This window comes from Haplochromis burtoni, unplaced genomic scaffold (genome assembly GCF_018398535.1).
Source record: "Haplochromis burtoni strain Fernald_Lab_line unplaced genomic scaffold, NCSU_Asbu1 Contig_113, whole genome shotgun sequence".
NCBI classification, from domain to species: domain Eukaryota; kingdom Metazoa; phylum Chordata; class Actinopteri; order Cichliformes; family Cichlidae; genus Haplochromis; species Haplochromis burtoni.
In genome coordinates, this window is record NW_024582474.1 from 1822041 (window position 1) to 1842034 (window position 19994).

A 19994-nucleotide genomic window follows, 5' to 3' on the forward strand; every position below is an offset into this window, starting at 1 on the left:
ATAAAACTGTGGACTGAATATTTTTGTTTGCATTATAATTTAAAAAAAAGAAGAGAATGGAAAGACATTAAAAAAAAAACAAAAAAACATTTCCCCTCGTGATTACTCTTGAAGGCCACGTCATCCTTAAATATTATTCTTCATCTCTAGTTTTTGTATCTCAGCAGGCTGCCAGCAAGCTCATCTCTTGCTGTACAAGATTATAGCTCCTATAAAGCAAATGAGCAGAAATTAATAATGAACTTAGATTAGTTGAGTTTACTAAAGATTCGCATGGAAACCTATTCCCCTAGACCAGTAAACTAGGCAGGCGGAATGTGACAAAACAAAGAGGGTAGCACTCAACAAGACTGAAGAAAAGTGCAGCCTCATGAAGACTCTATAGCACCCCTCAGAGGCAGAAACGTTTATTACAATGAATGAGCACTTTTAAACATGCAACTATTCAAGCTGTTACACAGTATTACTGTGTATGACCAAAATACGAGGTTGCATGGAAGAAACTGTCTTCTATGGTGTCACCAATGGACTTTGGATGCATGTGTGTGATATTTTCAGACTGCTTAAAAGTCGAACAAATAACTGGACATTAGTGTTTTCCATTTTATGCTTTTCAGTAAAACACGTATTTATGGAATCATGTCCCTCTATGATTTAACCATAACTCACTAAAAAAACAACATCAGAATCAGAAGTCATCTCAGTGAGCTATCAAATTAAAGATATTAGTCAGCTAATCATCTGAATATTCTACTGCACACTTGAATCCTTGAGGCTAAAGCATCAAAAAGCTATACTTTTAAGATGCATCCATATTCAACTGTACAGTTCTAGTTTTTGTCCAACTAAAAGTTCCAAGAGCAGGAAAAACGTAGGCTAAATAATTAAAATCGGTAAATGTCACAGTAAATAAAAGAAATCAAAATTTATTTTATGTTTCAATTTATCAGCCTAGTGGAGGAAATGGAAACAAAAAATCTTTACAGTTTTTAATCACAGAATATATTCATCACCATCAGTGCAGCTAAATAAAATTTTATTGTGGATGTGAAAGATCCACTGATAAAAATCCAACTAGAGTGAAATAAAATATGTGATTAAGGAGAACAATTTACATAAACAAACATCAATCAATTTCTTTCCCTTAGCAGCACTCTTCATGCACATTTGGGCTTTTTCAGCGCACAAATTCAACCTGTATAAATCTTTAAGGCATGTATCACTCACTAGTCCCCCTGCTTCGGAAGACATAGCCAGGCTACTAATACAAGGTCAATGTAAATGAAATAAGCAGCTATTCAGTTGAAATGAAAAACAAAGCCCCACTATGATGATATTTAGCAGTTATTTCTGAGCTGGCTGCACAGTGCTATTAGCAAAGAGGAGCTGGGGATTTTGTAAACTGAATTCTCCTGTATCTCAGCTCCATCTTCAACTTCAAGTTAGCTTTGTAATACTGAATAAATCATCTGCAAAAAGACCTTACAGCTCTTCTAAGGATCAAAAAACGGCTTAATTATCCAAGATCACAGATGCCTTACATTGTTAATGTGTTTTGAGCAGTGTGTTACAGTTTGCTGGTGAGCTGAGGGTGTGCACGCGTGCTGCTTACTCCCGGAAACCCTCCATCGAAAGAGGCGTTGAGCACCTCGTCCAGGTTTGTGGCTGTGATAAAGTCGAGGTTGGCTCTGACGTTTGCTGGAAGCTCCTCCAGGTCTTTCTCGTTGCGTTTCGGGAGGATGACGCGCTTCACTCCTGCCCTGTGTGCAGCCAGCACCTTGTCCTTAATCCCGCCCACCTGCAGAGGACGGGCCACACTTGTCTGTCAAAACTAGAGTGGACTAGAGATGATCGTTTTATGTGTGTTTACTACGATAACTTACTGGCAGCACAAGCCCTCTTAACGTGATCTCTCCAGTCATGGCGACGTCTGATCTGACCAGTCGGCCGCTAAACAGTGAAGCCAGGCAGGTGACGATTGTAACACCAGCAGAGGGGCCATCTTTGGTGACGGCTCCAGCGGGGAAGTGGAGGTGGATGTCTGTCCCCTCTAAAGGATCTGAACCCCCCACCACTATTCAAACACACACACACAGTTGCACAACATAAGTTGTTTTGTATTTCTCTAAAACTACAAAATAGAATATAAACACTGGTGTATCTGGACTCACTGTTTGTGAGCTGGTAGGTTTTAGCATTCGCTCTGAGCCAGCTGATGGCCAAGTGGGCAGATTCTTTCATAACGTCTCCCAGCTGACCCGTGAGAGTGAGCTGACCTTCTCCCTCCATCCGACTGGCCTCCACAAACATGATCTCCCCACCAAGCGGCGTCCAGGCCAGGCCGAGAGCTACACCAGGCAGGGTGAGCCGCTCAGAGACCTGCCAATATGCACACGTGAAAACATCTTTTTCAATCCTCATAAAAGTACATAGAAAACAAGTTCCACATGACCTGGAGAGATGAAGGGAGAAAGGCAAATGACTTTAATCTGACAGGATGAGCAGCAGCTGTATGGAGCTGAGAGATCTGCTCACAGGCTGCCTTTATAGAGTCATGGATTGTGATGGAAACCAATCGCATCGGTTGAGGTCCAGAAAATTCAGGCGGTCAAAAATGTTCATGGGAATAAATTCTGCATGTTTCTGTAATAAACTTGTGGATTATGAACACTGCACACGCTGCTCTTTCTCTCTCTCTGCTTACCTCCATTTCGAACACTGGAGGCCCCAGGATGTCTTTCAGTGCGATATGATCAATCACTATGGGCAACTCTGGAGGTGCTGCCTTGTCTGAAAACAAACATTACAGCAAAACATTCACTGAAAGCTAAATCAAGGACTGCCGTGTGAATAACTGCATTCAGTTCCTGTCTAGAAACAACAAAAAACCAACAAACATGGTAACATCTGCAACATTCAGGATTCAGAAAAGGGTTTCACAAATTTGTGGATAACATCACATTAGCTACATCCATATTTTTTTTGTAGCCTGTGGTTCAGAAAGCTACATGTCAAAGAAACAATATGTGTTGTTTATACCCATGTTCGTGCAGTTAGGTGTTAGGAATATTCTTAAGTGAACGTAAACACACTGCAATCATCAGATCTTAGAGATTGTTTAGTTAAAAAAAACAACTACATACACCAGGCTTCACAGGGAAAGGGAAAAAAAAATGGCAGTGACATAGCTGCGAATGAGAACGAAAAACCAGCTGTGAACACACATACATAAATCGCACCAACATGACGCAAACATGCACACACGTAAAAGTCAAACAGAAACACAAATATCACAGATGAACATCAAAAACCACTACCATTTAGAAAATACAAAAAGAATGCATGAGAACATGTATCAATTGTGCGCGCGCACACACACACACACACACACACACACGGTTACCTGGAAACACAAAGGCCGCATTAAAGAACAGAAAGAAACACTTATGTCACGTTTATCCCATTTTTCTGTCTTTCTCTGTAATTAAACCACTCTACCTAAAACAAAATTTCAGGTCTTCATGTCTGCTACTTAATGATGCAAAAATGAGTTTTGTAGTTCTTTGTTTTTATTTACTCTACCGAGAATCCCGCAGACAAATCAAAAACTGAGTACTGCTGTGTAATATCCAGTGCTTTTGAGTAGGACACTGCACAATAAGGTTTATTTAGGATATTAGCATAAAAATCATAATGTTGTACTTGCGAGCATGCTTCAGATATCTAACACCTGACGTAAAATTTGATTTACAAATGATCATTAGACAAATAAACAACCAATAACTAATTTGTCACCATGTCAAACATCTGTCTGTTATAACATCACATTATGAACCAACATCCATCAAACTGCTCTGGTCAAGTTTATTTTTCCCAGGCTCATTTCAGCCCCTTGTGCCCAACACTCGCACTCTGCAACAAAGAACAGAAGCACAAGTGTTTTAACTCAACATTATTAACGGCTGTTACCCGAACTATATTGTGGGAGATATTTCTCCTAACGTATTAGCCAGTTGTTGCTCACGTGCAGTCAGTCTTTGTTACTATGTCTGTAGTTCTTTGTTTAACCACACAGATAAGATCTGTGTCAGTTACTCGCGTCATCTGTGTCGCCAAACTAAGTCACAGGTTGACATGAAATTTATTCTGAACAAGCTCAATCGACTTTTCGAGATGTCCAAATAATATCAGTTAGTTTTACAGTGTACAATACTATGATACCAAGTAAAATATGTTGCTGTTCATTACATATGAGGCCTGTTACATATGTTGTTGTGATTTGGCCCAATATAAATAAAACTAACCTGATTGGATGAGAAAAAAATTACATTCGATTCTGGATTACAGTAAAAAAAAAAAAAACATTTACTTTACATTATGACTCAAGCAAAAAGGGATCTTGCAGTTCAATAAGACTTTGGAAGCTTGTTTCCCCCAATGAAAAAAAAAAAAACATGTTTTGCGATCCATGTGTCAGAATATGGTGTCATTATCTTAAAATGTCAAGATAGTAAGTCAACATTTGAAGGTACCTAACTCAAAACTTTGAGAAAAAACCCTGCAAAAACCCTGCAAAATGTAGAAAATAACTTGAAATTTGAGTTGAGTCAAAAATTTGAGGTAAAAGCCTGAAATATTCCATTCTGAAGTGCCTTCTTTCACCTGCACAAAATCTCAGAGAGCTGCTAAAACACTAGTCCTTGTTTCTTTTTTAGTTATAGGCTGGTTTGTTGTATTTAACAGAGGAAAACCCAACAACCATAATACCCCCTATGAGCAAGCACTTTGGCGACAGGGGGAAGGAAAAACTCCCCTTTAACAAGAGGAAAGCTCCGGCAGAACCAGGCTCAGGGAGGGGCGGCCATCTGCCGCGACCGGTTGGGGAGCGACATGGAACACAGGATTAACACCCTACAATAATACATGCCCCAGAATGCTAAATGTTAGACTTCATGGCAGTACAATTAGAAAAAGGCTGAACAAGTATGGCTTGTTTTTGGAAAAAAACAAACATGTAGCATATCTGCACAAACACCTCATACCAGCTGTCAAGCACAGAATTGGACGGGTGACAATTTGGGTTTGTTCTGCTACCACAGAACCTGAGCACCTGAGCATTGAGTGGACTATGAACTCCTCAGTACACCAAATTTGTTTAGAGTCAAAAGTGAGACCATCTGTCCAACAGCTAAAACTGGGCTCAAATGATGCAACAGGACAATGACCCCAAGCTCTCGAGCAAATTCCACCACAATATGAGAGACTGATGAAGTCATACAGGAAAGAATTACTTTAAGGTACTGCTCCTAAAGGAGGTTCTAAAAGCTACTGAATCACAGGGTGAACTTCATTTTACAGGACCTGTGAAAAACTCTTTTTTTTTTTACATGGCAGTATGGTCTTCAAATACATAAAAGAAAAACCCTTAAAGCAACAAAGCCTAAACACTCTGGTCAAAAAAGCATTAGCAAACTCTTTTTGTCATAATAAGTAAGTAAATAAATAAATAAATTTATAAAATAAATAAGTCCAGTGATGAGTGTTTCATTTTGCTATTATTACTGAAAAAATTCTGTGTTAACTAAGATGCTCTTTTCTGTTGTACCTCATCTTTCAATATTTGTAATGACTCAACATTTGGTATTTAATGCACAAGCTTTGTTAGTGTGTAGCTCTGTGCTGTTCTGCAGCTAAAGCTTCAAATTAAATTCCACAGCCCGACCAAAATGGAAGGTTCAGACCCTCACCTCCATGCTGTTTTGAGTTTTCAGGGGTCAAAGTTTCTGTCTTGGTAAGTGTGTGACCCTCGGCAACCTTGACAGCTACAGCTCGGCAGATCGCCCCGATCTTCCTTTCTAGTGAGCGCACACCTGCTTCTCGGGTGTACCTAAAAGAGGAAGAACAAACAGAAGGACAGATAACAGATGACTAAAACACAGCTGTCACTGAGAGTCACAGTGTGATCAGGTAGGGTTAAAAACTAGGCAACACTCTGACTGTCAGTCATGTACTTGCTCTTTGTTTTGTCCTGTAACTGTAATCACCTGAGAACCCGTCTCTCTCCTTTTTGAAATGTGTTTTTTTTTCTTATTTGTTTGCAAAAGAGATCTACCCAGATCAACCTATATATTTTCTATTTTTTGCACACTAACCAGACCGCCTCTGCATGTCAGAAAGACAGAATAAAGCTCACCACGTGACAGACTCAATACATCACTTGACAACTTAACACTCTAAAGATCAGAAGTATAGCCTCGTATGTGAGCCGTCAGCTGGCTATATTGTCTTTCTCATACACAAATCAGTTCTTGAATTTCTGAGGTACACAACAAAAGTCTGCTTTAACTCTCGTTCCACAGATATGGAAAAATATTTTACTGCTTTTAAGTGCTGAAAAGAACAATAAGATTGCATTTAAGATGTGTAAATTCTATAACGATCAGCTGAGAACCTGTGATACGTATTCTACATGTAAGTTTACTTTTATAAAATTATGTCTGTCGAGTCTCTTTTAAATGAAGAAGCTATAACAATCATTCTCACAGATCAACGGTCACTGAACAAATCCTCTCTCTCACAATTTCATTGTTGAAAATTCACACGTGTTTCAGTGTGTTTCACCACCAGTATCTGACACTGATGCCGCTGTGTGCTGCCGTTAACATAAAGCTTAAACGGCTATGCAGTCTTACAGTCTTAGGTGACGATGACTGAGTTTGTGTGAGATTGTACCTGCTGATTATGTCCGGTGTGGTGCTCTGAGGTATATGCAGCTGTTGAGGGGTTAACCCATGCTGCTCCAGCTGGTTTGGAATCAGGTGGCGGTGAGCAATCTCCACCTTCTCCTCCTGGGTGTAGCCTGAAACAACAGTAATAAAGAAAAACAACAACAACAAAACAAAACAGGGAGATCAGATGCTAGATTTCACTCTGGTCTTAAAATGACTCATAATTTGTATCTTTCAGATTTGGATTATGTCATGTCCTTTGAGGAACACAGGTGCCCATTTAGCAGGAAAATATTTTTTCTTTTAATTGGAAACTTTTTGGACTTCTATAGTGGAGTTCTGGGAACGTATTTTCAATAAAATAGAAACCCTCTTGTTATGATAACCTCTGATAAATCTGCTGAGATATTTCGTCAGAACAAAGTGACTAAACCCACCTGGTACCTCCAGCACCTCCATCCTGTCAAGCAGGGCCGGGGGAATGGTCGCTGTAGTGTTTGCTGTAGCGATGAAGAGCACTTGTGAGAGGTCAAAGGCCACATTCAGGTAATGGTCTGTGAAGCCGTGGTTCTGCTCTGGGTCCAGGACCTTAGCGTGCACACAGAAACCCTTTTATTTTGTGTGTGTGTGTGTTTTTTGTAAACTGTGCAAACTGCAGTAAGTGGGAACTTTGTGGCATCATGGGGCAGGAATACTAATAACACTTGTGTTATTATGAAAATTATTATGTGTTGTAGTGGTTAATTAGGTAGCTATAGCAACCAATTGGTGGATATGTTGCATGTTTCTACTCGCTACTGACAATTAATCCTTCAAAACATTAAGGTTTTGTTTAGGGAGTAAATAACCAGAGAAGACGTGATACTACATCACACGTAACCTGAGAGAGAAACAGACTGACCTCCAGCAGAGCAGCTGCAGGGTCCCCTTGCAGGCTCTTCCCCAGCTTGTCCACCTCATCCAGAAGGAAGACGGGATTATTGACGCCCACTGTCTTCAAACCATTGATAATGCGGCCGGGCATGCTCCCTACATATGTACGCCTGGAGACATGGCAAAGACGCAAAATGATGCTCTACTCTGTGAACTTTTCAGTTTCAAGCAAACCAAAGGCTCACGATATACCCTAGAGATATGCACTGAATTACCAAGCAATAATATCTGAGAAAAAATAAACACAGATGCGACATTCTCTGTAGTGAATAAAGCTAATGCAAGCAAGCTTCAAGTGTTTGCTAGCATGTACTGGCTGAAAGCAGTTTGTGGGCTTCGAAAGTAGGAAATAAAAATGATTTAAATCACATAAGAACATCAGAAATATTTTTAAGTTGAACAAACTGTATAATCAATTGTTTGAAGAGTCTGGTCCTTATTTCTGCTGTTGGTAGGACATGCACATGTTTCTTATTTGGGTGTAAATATGTATGTGAGCCATTGATTTAAAACAACACGACCATCCACGTAACCCGAGATGAACTCTTTTGCCCCATTCGCCTCTCTGCTCGCACAGAGACTCCAGACATGACACCCATAACAGTAACAAGAGGATCTGTGTGATGTGGTGTATGTGCTTGGCCACAATTTGTCTTCCAGTTGGTGACAACCTTTTAACACTTTCTAACAAACACAGATTACCAGTGACCTCTCTTTATTTTACAGAAAAACAAAGCTTATATTTACATAAGGTCATCTACATAAAAGTAAAAGTCCAAGTCAGAAGAAAACAAAACCAACAAATGTGCCGAATACTTTCAGACTACTGTCCGATTCCATTTATGTCCTTTATCCTTCATTTAAATTAAACCCAAGTGGACTTTAAGGGATGCTTGAATGATATCAGCAGGCTTTCCCAAGAAATTTCATTACATCTTAGTTCAGGTTTTGGACTTAATAAAATAAAAAAGACACTATTTTACTCTAGCTTTCCCAGTGGGGAGTGTTAAGGAAAAACTTGGGATAAAATACATGATTTTTCATAGTGAGCTTCATTATTTGTGAGTGTGATTTATAAACAGAGATGGGCAGTAACGCGTAATCTGATTACTTTTTTCAGGTAACGAGTAAAGTAAGGGATTACTATTGCAAAAACGGTAATTAGATTACCGTTACTTTCCCGTAGGAACGCTGCGTTACTAAAACCGTGATTTTTTTGCAAGAGTGTTTCATGACAGTGACGTAAGTGAGTGCGACGTTCGTGACAACAGCTGTGTGCAGATCAACAGTGGATCATATATCGAGTGTGGGAGAGAGTATGAGCATGCAGCGTTTAAAGCGTGGAAGTACTGACCTTACTTTGAGTTTGAGTCCATAAAATGTGACAAAAACATTAGGGTCCGTTGTGCGTGAGAAGAAAACTTCTTTTTACAGCGAAAAAAACCCCCTAAACTTCCAACAAGCACCGAGTGTGGTACCACGTAATGGGAAACTCACAGAGAAACTCGTGGATTCTTCCACTGACCGCTGCTGCACACCTGCACCAGGGTAAACCTCCGCCTACCCTACTCCTGCTTTACAGGTGAAAATAGAGCAAAAGGACCGCTGAGTCTTTCATGTTATTTATTTTGTGTGTTTTACTTGCATCTATGTGAAAGACTGAGTGTAAACACACAAAAAAAATATTTTATTTTATGTGCTGGAATGTGCAGAAAATAGGTTTAAATGTTAAACAAATTTCTTCCAGTCAGAGAATGTTGCATATAATTAAATTTTTGCTTGATGCATAAAGTTAAAAGATTAAAACTAATAAAACAAGTTTTAAAAAGAGACTTTTCCATTTGATTACATTTTGTATGATGGATTATGCAGAAAAAGTAGAATTGGGCTGAAAGATCTATCGACTTTATCACCTACTTCAGGTTGTAAATCGTGTTTTTAAAAAGTAACTAAGTAACTTAATTATTCTTTTGAAAATAAGTAATCAGTAAAGTAACGGGATTACTTTTTGGGGGAAGTAATCAGTAATTAGTTACTGATTACTTTTTTCAAGTAACTTGACCAACACTGGTATAAAGCATCAAATGTACCGTAATGCCTTATGTTACGCGAGCTTGTGTTTCTGCTCCACCACACGTCCACGGAGCAATTTAAGTCCCAGCATGAAAACAATATACTCAAGCACATTTCTCTAGCCACTTTAAAAGAGTTCTACATAACAAGACTACAGTAATAGAATAGAATAGGATAGATTTTATTGTCACTGTTACAAGAACAATGAAAGGCTGTTTGGCACGAATCCTGCCTAAGAAAAAAGAACAAAGATCTACCTGTTAAATTTTACAATTACATATTGCTTTATATTTATTTATATTGCACTTATTTAGAGTTTCGCTCATGCACACCTTCACAAAGTTCCTAATTCCAAAGATGCAATATCCATTTGTGACTGGTAGGGCCACTGTGAGCCTGCAGTGCAGTCAGTGGACACATTAGTGTCAACAACTGGTGCAAAAGTTTGAATATGACGACGAAAGACAAAGGGAGCATTTACCTGCATTGTCTTAGTTTTCAGGGGTGCTCCCTGGTGGAATCATCCAGTAATATATTATTATTTTAGTTCAGGAATTAAAATACTGGCACATTCAGCTGGTGTCCTAAGTCTGGAATTTGTATCTTTACCCTACTTTTAAAAAACTACGCTGCAGGGAAACAGGGATTTAAATAAAAATGCAGACTCTATTCCAAAGAAAGCAACACGCTTTGTGTGGGTGGGTGTGAGTAGACCACGGATCTCAAACTCCAGTCCTCAAGGGCCGGTGTCCTGAAACCTTTCCATGTGTCCCTGTTGCAACACACCTGCATAAAATTAGTAGTTCATTGGTAAAAGAGTACAGAACTTGACTGCATGCTGAGGTGGCAATTCAGCCATTTGATTTATGTTACAGCAGCTCATGAGTGAATGAACATGGCGCAATAAAAGCACTTTTGTCATTTTTCCAAATATTTACCAGTAAATTTCCTTAAAATTACTTGAATAGGGTTGGGGGTTGCCACTTCAGCATGCAGTCAAGTTCTATAGAGTCTTGCTAATGACCTACTAATTGTATTCAGATGTGTTTGAACAGGGACACATGGAAAAGTTTAAATTAACTTGTCAACAGCCACAATAACAATCAGTGTCCAGACGAACAGAATCAGCTGTTCGTCTGTTAAACCAGTTTTCTCTGGTAAAACGGTTAAAAAACTAGCATATCTCAGGTCTATTATTGTAGTTCGTATTTTTTGGGGGTTGTTGCTATACATGGGCAACCTGAAAACTCACAGTCTACACTGTGGACACGAAACCTTCAGTTGCGTAACAATCTTATGAGCATACCTGTGTCCTCGGATGTCAGACTGGTCACAGACGCCTCCCAAAGCAATTCGGTGAAATTCTCTGCCCAGAGTTCGGGCAATCGAGCGTCCTACACTCGTCTTACCGACTCCAGGAGGGCCCACAAAACATAAGATGGGGCCCTAAAAACAGCAGATACAGCAGTATGAAACTCAAAGATTAATACATAACAAATGTAAGAAAAGTGCTTTGTGTAACACAAGATTTCATCTTTAAGCATCCGTAGACTGGGATATTAAGGAAGCACCTTGAGTGATGTCTTCAGCTGCCTGACAGCTAAATACTCCAGGACGCGTCTCTTCAGATTGTTCATGGCGTAGTGATCGTTGTCCAATAGGGTACGTGCAGCTCGGATGTCCAGGCAGTCTAGAAGGTTTAAGTGTTTTAGGTGAGTTAAATGGACAGGCTCTTATATAGCACTATATAGCACTTTTCTACTCTGAGCACTCAAACCGCTTCATACAACTAATTCATTCACCCAATCACACAAGCACTTTTTCTAAACTGTTAAGTGCTCACTATCTAACATTCATACACATTCATTCACACTCCGATGGATGAATCGGAGAGCAACATGGGGTTAGTATCTTGCCCAAGGATATTTGGCATGCAGACTGGAGGAGCCTGGGATAGAACCACCAACCTTCCGGTTAGTAGCTGACCTGCTCTAGTAGCAATTTGAATGTGAGACCAAAGAAACATACACAGACATCAAAAACCGGGTAGACAATTTGCCCCACAGTGGTTTGGCAAATTTTAGAGGTCCATCAATCAGATGTCAGAGAGCAGCGCATACTTTGGTTGTGACCTCTGACACTGCTGCTAAATGAACCCTTACCCTTAACATTTGGAGTCATGAATTATATTTAGTTACATGTTTACGCCTGCAATCAGCAGGGACAAACCAGAACAGTTCTTGTGAAATTCAAGCATTATTATGTATGCTGGGACGCTGTGTAGCACCATTTAATTTGGCCTGATTCAGTCCACCCAACTAACTGTATGTGCAAAGTGGCTGGTTATGAATAGCCAATAACACTTCAATGAGTTACCAATACAACTCCAAGCTTTCAAATAATTGGTGTCCAGGATACGTTGACCTTAAAAATGTAGCTTAAAGAGTGCGAATCAAAACCCAAAGAGACTGAGAATGTTTATTTCATTTTGATTATTGTTTAACAACGCATTAAAAAGATGACAGCCTTAATCAACGCAGTAGATGCTTTGAGCTGGAAAGCAGACAGCTGCATAGCAAAGCCTTCTCAATGTCAAAGTCTGTACAGTTTTTACTGTCACTACTACGGCTCAGTGAAATCTACCAAACCCAATGAGTTTAACTGAGCTGACGTCCATTAAAAGTTGTCTGCAGATTAATTTACCTTTGGTGCTTTTGCTCCATGGCAACTCCACCATCAGGTCCAAGTAGTTTCTGGTCAGGGCATACTCAGGCATTGACTGAGGCATCTTCTTCAATCTGACAGATTGAAGAGGAACATGAACAATCTAACTGAAGTATTTAAGGCTAATTACAGTACTGGATCATGTTTACACAGACACCAAACAGAGCCAGATCTAAACATGGTCTAAACAAGTAAAAGCAGCAGCATTATTTGTGTTTGTGAAGTATGCACAAATACACTTTATATTGTGTATATGTTGTATGAAATTTACCTTTTGAGTTCTTTCAGGCAAATTTTGAGGGCAGCTTCAGGCATGTTCGCCCCATGAACCTTCCTCTCCAAGGCTGCTGTGTCATCACCATCATCATCTTCATCCTCCTCATCCAGATTGAACTGTCGACCTGGGAACACTGTACCTTTCCGCACCAACACCTAAACAGAGGGGAATCCCAAATGTGAGCACGAGATTTGGAATGTAAATCACAGTGTGAACATACAAGGACTGCACATCTGTTACCCTCTTCTCATTATCAGGACTCGTCTTCCTGGTTTTCTGCAGCAGTTTTAGTCCCTCCATCTGTCTGGTCAGCATGGGCAGGGCCTTCTTAAAGCGCTCTTCCAAACTCAATGCATCCAGGACCTTCACAGCACATGGAAAACAACACATTTTATTTATGGTGAAGATTTATTGTTGAGGGGGGAAAAAAAGTCAAAAATCACATCAATGTGTGCTTTCATGCTAAAAAATAAAGCACTAAATCCTTAAATGGCAGAATAAGTGGAAAGTTCCTGTGTTGCTTCAAAACCCCAACAAATAGTGACCTCTCTCTTTCTCCTCTAAGTATACTGTCTAATATTGTAGATATCAAGGACGTAGAACAGAAGGAAGAAGAGGAAAGAAAGGTAGAGGAAGAAAAAGAAAAGTAAGAAAATGTAAAAAGTGGAACAGTAGGAAGAAGTAGGAGGAGGAGTAAGAAGAAGAAGAAGAAGAAGACTAGAAGGAAAGAAGAAGGGGAGGAGGAAGAAGAAGAGTCCGCTTCCCTTTTATGTCCCAAGTAGTTGCCATATCAAAAGGATCACCATATTTCAGGATGTAGGATGCCCTTCCTGCAGTAAACCTAGGATTTACTGCAGGAGGGGCCACAAGTAGTTTGGGCTAAAATGGGTATTTGGCAAAAGCAGAGCAACTGAAGTTAGAACACTTGCAGAAACTGTTTGCATCAAGATTAAAACCTTTTTGATTTATAAAAAAATGAATAAAAACATGTTGGCTCTTCTAAAGCTTTGATTGTGTATACAGTTTGAATTCACCTGGAGTTTCTCCTTGTTTGAGGTGCGGATCATCGAGGCAACAACGTCAGGTAGAGTTTCCCTCGGCAGACTGTCCAAGAGGCGCCTGAACTTGGCCACGACTGGAACAGACATGTCTAACATACCTAACAACTACACACACACACACACACACACACACACACACACACACACACACACACACACACACACAAAAAAACACAATAAATCAAGTCCAACTGCATGTGTATGTTTTCATCTTCAGTCGGATCCATCACATCATGCTGCTGCACAGCACAGTTTACACATATATTACATTTTTAAAAAGTTGCCTGTTTCTTATTATTCTCAAAAATGTTCATATTTCACAGTTTAGTAAGTTTTGAAAATAATTGACAACAAGCTCTTACATAAACTGCCAATGCAAACATTGAGATGAAGTTTTTATAAGTAAAGGGCATACAGTGGCAGCTGCAATCTGCAGATCGCTTCATTGTAAAATGACACGCACAAACTTAATTTGTACATAGATTTGTACATCCCACTCTGCTGGTTGGATGTGCAAACAGGGTTTAGGTGGAAAGGAAGTCAGGAGGAAACCCAACTTCCGACCTCAGTACAGAAGTCAGGATCTGATATATTCAAAGCAACATCTAGATGAAACAGCTGCTTTATGAGTTATTGTTGTGGATAGATGACACTTAAACTGAGCTGTATGGCCAAAGTTAATACTTGAGAAGAAAAAAAGTAGTTTGTCGTGAAAAAAAAACAACAACTAGCAAATATTTAAATATGACAGTAGAACTATATTAGGCTGTTTGGCAGCCACAGCAGAGAAAAGATTCTAACCAGAAAATAACTGACAAGCTGTGGAGACAGCACACGCTGTGCGTGCACAGCAGCCTAAAAAATAATTCAGAATGACATGAGCTGTTCTACAAAATCATCTGCCAGCGGTGACTTACAGATGAAAATAAATAAATAAATAAATTTTTAAAAATCGAATAGTTGACTGGGTATCAACAATTAGTGTTTATTTAGCCATTTCATAATCTAAATAAAACTTTTTAAAACGTGCATTATAATTTAAGGGACTATTTTCAAATAACAATATAAATTTACTGAAGACGTGGCATTCCCTGTTTTTCCCCTCAAAAGTAATTTTTGTAAAAAAAAAAAAAAAAAAAAAAAAAGCACATTCTGCTAAATTTAACAACACTTTCGCCAGCAGGGGGCAGCATTTTACCAGTAGGTAAAATGTTTTCCACTGCTTTTTCAATTCTGATGATTCTTTTTAACTATACCTCGATTTTCCACAAATCTAAACACGAATGTTCACAGTTTAGAGTATTTTAATGCAAAGTGGTATTTCATTAAAATACAGCCTGGCCCCAATCCAACTTCAGTTAATATTTCTTCAAGACAACACATGTTAAAGTCGTTTCAGTTGTTGTGTCTAATTTTTTTGCCTAAATTATATATATTTTTGAATATACAAACACATCATAGATTTTGCAGGCTGTGAAAAATCAAGAAATGTTTTAGTCCACATATAAAGTAATTTGCTGAATGCAAGTCTCTTTGTAGGCAACAGCTCTTGTGTGTATGTAACACTTTAGTGTATATTAAAGAACCCTCACATGTCCGTCAGTCATCACTCTTCAAGTCTGCACCGCCCTTTTGGCATTTTTTTCCTCCTTACAAAGGCATTTTTGTTTTTAACTTAATCAGTTTTTCAAGACATGAATTTTTTTACGACCTCACTCTCTTAAATTCTTAAACACACACACACACACACACACACCTCTACAGCAGCCTGGTAGAACTTCTCCGACAGCTCCCCCAGCTCTCCATCATCTGTTGCGGTGGCATCTCTTTGTGGGGTCGTATACCGCTCCAACTGATCTAACTGCTTCACCTGTCATTTTTTTTTTTTAAATAAAAAGTGAGTCACATTGTGAGGCCACACATACTTGTGTATTGTGCATTTCTAATATGCTAAAACATGTTTCATCACTTTATTTAATGATGAAATGGTGTTATAAAAGTCATACACTAGATGATCTTGTTTAAATGCTGATAAAAGAACTTTTAATTCACACCGGGTAATAAAAATGTATTCTCACTATCACTCAATTTAATCCCATCTTAATAACTAGACAGTGGAGGTCAGTGATTACGCCGCAGTACAAGTGATGAGTTGGTTTTAGAAAAGCGAGCACTCCTTCTACTCTGAATGGGCCAGCTGCACATGTGCTGGAAACCCCAAAACGGCCCCTGAAAGAGATACTACACAACGATCAGTGTCCACCCACATCTGCACAATTTGACTTTTAAATGATTTACAGAAAATCAAACGTGTAGTAATTCATGGAGGGAAACTGCCAAGACTTTCCGAATAAGGAATCCATCTTTCTATAGATGTAGATCTACGGAGCACGTATGAAATGCATCAGGCATCCTAAGCTGACTTGAAAGTTGTTGAATAGGAACAACTGTGTGTCTGTAGCTTCCCATGTGCACAAGGAGTTATAATCTCAGCCTTAGGCATGTCTGGCTGACTTGCCAACAAACTTTATTTCTGCAGCTTATAACTTCTGTTGAACCTCTTGCTGGACTTGGCAAGTAGTGGAATCAGGTGACCTTTAACTTCTCAGACTGATTTTTTGTTGGGGTTTTTTAGGGGATTTATAATGTTCAGCTATTGCTCCTTTTTCTCACTAATGCTACTTCTATTACTTGTGGGCTTGCATGATTTACAGTTCAGAAAATTCAATATTACACTTGACCTTGGTGCAGTCCTCCACTTTACTGCTTGAATCAAACCAATTTAAATCTATTCTCCCCCTTTTTTAGTCAGATTTCTTCTGATGCGCTGGACCTTGGAAAAAGAAGGCGTGAGCAGCAGATGAGTGGGGCTTCTGTGCTGCCAGCTAGAGCTATGTGCCTGAGATTAGCATATTAAGGACCAAGCCATCTATTATTGGCATGATGTAAAGCTGAGAGTAGAAAACCAAATCAGAAACAAAATGTTTGCAGCAGTCTGTGCAGAAATCTGAGCTTTTGGCTCACAGGGATCACTTGTACAGTATGGGAACCCCATTACCTGAAACTTTTGTCATGTTTACTATAAGCATAAAAAACATTAACAGTGTGTTTACAAAGAATATTGCTGTACAACAACAGGAAATAGCAAAACATTTCTTATTATCTACCCTCAGGCAACTAGTAAATACAGTGTTGCAGGAAAGAATACTTCTTACATTGACTAAATCAGAGTACATCATCAGTATGTAGTGATACTACTGCTTCGTTACAGGTACAAAACAGAACACTTATGATGACCACTGTCGCTCATTAAATAGACAGCACATCCAGAAACTTAGGTTTATCTTACAAAAAAAAATTGCTCCAATATTTTAACATCAAATCAAACCGACAGCTTACCTCTGCCAGGACAAAGGGTCGCTCTTTTAACAGACTCGATACACTGAATCGGCACAGTCCAGTGATGAGGAGGGTATAGTGAGGTTTGGGCCAGTTACTGCCCACTACCTGCACTGCAATCCCTGCTGTACCAATTCTACACAGACACACACAGAGAGAGAAAGAGAGTGTGTGACAGATGAGGTGGCCATTGAAAAGCAGTTCACTGAAAGGTTGCATTCTGCAGTACAACAAACTGTTCTGATTTTAAATGCTTGCAAAGCCTCAGTATTCACACCTCTGATCGTGTTGGAGCCTTTCACAGTGTCTTTTAAGCTTCATATAAGCAGCAAGTGTGCTGTAGTGTGTGGAAAATCAACCATCTGAGTTTCATTCAAACCCTGTTATATTTTAAGTATAAGCGCCAAACATTTACATGAGCAAGTGCAAGTATTTCCTGTCCTTCACTGCAGAGGATTATAAGGATTTATTCATTCCATCTCAAATCAATGTGGTCTTTCTGCTCAACTATCTCAGATTTTCCTAAAAAAAAAAAAGCTCTTAATTTTTGAAAAAAAACAAAACAAAAAAACAGTGATTTTTGTTGTTGTTAAGATATTAGTAGTTTTCAAGATACATTTTCTTGAAAAATGGTCTGGTTTTTTTGCACTTTGAAATAATGAGGGTGCATTACAGCATGAATATATCTCAGAAAATATTAAAGATAAAAGCCTTTAATTCAGTTATAATTATTACCTCAGATATAATCAGAGCCTCACCTGGAAATGGCAGAATTGTGTTTCATTTGGATTAACTTACCCACTGATATCTTCTAGTATTTCAAGTATTTCTTCTACAGGTTTCATTTTGCAGTGTCACATATTTTTTTAGTGCATCTTTAAATATGGAACTTTATACAATTGCTTGATTTATTTTTCACATTTAAACTAGCCATATATATTTAAAAAAGCCTTAAATCATTCATTCAATCATTCAATCAAAATTGAAATCGTACATTTTTTTAGGGAAATCTGAGAAAATGTTCTACAATTTTTATGATTTAAGATAGCATGACCACCTTCCTCACAGATTAACTCAGTGTCGGACAAACCATCTTTTTCCTGGTAACCAATCTAGAGACAGGAACACGCTGTTTGGTAACCTACTGATCTGGAGTCCACTGATTAAAGGCTAAAGTCCGCTTCTCTGTGCTTGCCCGGCCGTTTCCGACTTCATGGCTACAGTAAAAGTGGAGATGTTTCTAGAACAAATAATAGTTTAAAAAAGGGGGGTAGGTAAAGTACATGCTCAAATATGCATTGAGTTTCGATTTACCCAATATTCAGTACATTTCCCCTGACGATGACACACACTACAGACGTCTAAACACATAAAATACTCCTGTGTACTGGAAATATATTTGATCTTCTTCCTTATCCTGCAGAGATGTTGTGACCTGTTACGTTTATGACAACTTGAAGGGGACCCATCAGCTGTATGTCACACCTCCACACAACAACCGTGTAAACCCACAGAAAGCTACACAGCTACAAGTTCATTACTTGTGCAACGTGGGGAGGTCGTCGGTGTCGTGCTCCGGGTCTCTGGTGTTAGGAATCACCCCTATGATGGTGCTTTTCAGCGAAGTCCCCTTCAGCAGCCGCTCTCGGACAAGGTGCATGTTCCGTGGGGAGTCCACGCTGAACCTGACCGTGGAGCCCGGGAGAAGAACTCCTTCGTGGGTCAGCAGCAACGGGAGACGGCTCGGTATCTGAATTGCACCGCCGGAGACCATTGTCCAGTTTTGTTTTTTTTAAATGTCGGTGCCCAGTGACTGTTTTATAACACAACTTCAGTAAACACCTACTTGTTTTGCTGTTAAGTAGGCCAGCCGAGATCAAACACAAGACTTCCGGGTAGAACTTTCAAAAATAAATCTCTCATTGATGACCTGATGAGGACATTTAATTTCTATTGCAAAAAAGAGAAATCGTATTCGAAGCAATTTAAAAACTACAACGCAACTGGGAGTTTTTATACTCATTTTTTTAAACTATTTTTACATCCGAAAAAGCTTTTTTCTGTCATTCTCCCATATCGTAACTTCCTGTCGGAAGTTGTTGGATGGGCTACGGTGAATGCAGAGGGACAAACAACATGCGATCGCATAATGATTTAAAAACAAAACAAAACAAAAAAACGAACTTTAGACTGAGTAAGCTTTCACGATTTTATTCGTTAATCTGTTTTCAGTGTGGAAGAAAATAAGAATTTTGAATAATTGAATTGAATTGAATTGAATTGAATTGAATGCTTTATTGGCCATATGCAGGTTGCCCCGCAGAGGAATAGGACACCCCCCCCCCGACCACATGTCACATGGCAAGCTGCACACTACCTACTATTATATTCATTGCATAGTATAGTTTAAAAAATACTCCTCACAGCCAGATAAATTATATTTCTGATATGTTTATGCAATGCTGATTAAGTAACGCTGATTAGTTAATAATAAACTGATTTTAAAACATCAATCTGCACAGTAGCTCTACTAATAATCAATTAAACTTTTTTTTAAAAATCCCCAACTTGCATTTTATTATTCAAGATTCTTAAAAATAGTAAAATAATAGTGCACAATCATATTTGGACACTCTTTCCAAAAACACAGGACTGAGTACAGGGTTAGTTGATAAAAAATAGCAATTTATTATTTATTTCTTTAATAAAAGTATTCTTATAGCAAAGTACAGTTTTTAAAAAAAGAAAATAAATATTCAATATCTCGAGTATAAAAAACAACAACAAATCTGTTCCTAA

General features: G+C 38.8%; 1 protein-coding gene across 1 annotated transcript; it reads right to left on the bottom strand.

Annotated features, from left to right (window-relative positions):
- Positions 1-357: 357 nt before the first annotated feature.
- On the bottom strand, positions 358-19294 carry lonp2 (lon peptidase 2, peroxisomal). Its single transcript, XM_005929031.3, has 17 exons — positions 18737-19294; positions 17196-17331; positions 15553-15666; positions 13770-13901; positions 12976-13098; positions 12730-12890; positions 12438-12532; positions 11306-11424; positions 11041-11180; positions 7630-7771; positions 7166-7316; positions 6733-6859; positions 5748-5887; positions 2705-2790; positions 2172-2379; positions 1884-2074; positions 358-1798 (listed from the first exon to the last, which is right to left on the bottom strand). The coding sequence occupies exons 1-17, from the start codon at positions 18967-18969 to the stop codon at positions 1568-1570; spliced, it is 2529 nt and encodes an 842-aa protein (XP_005929093.1). The 5' UTR covers positions 18970-19294; the 3' UTR covers positions 358-1567.
- Between the last annotated feature and the right edge of the window lie 700 nt (positions 19295-19994).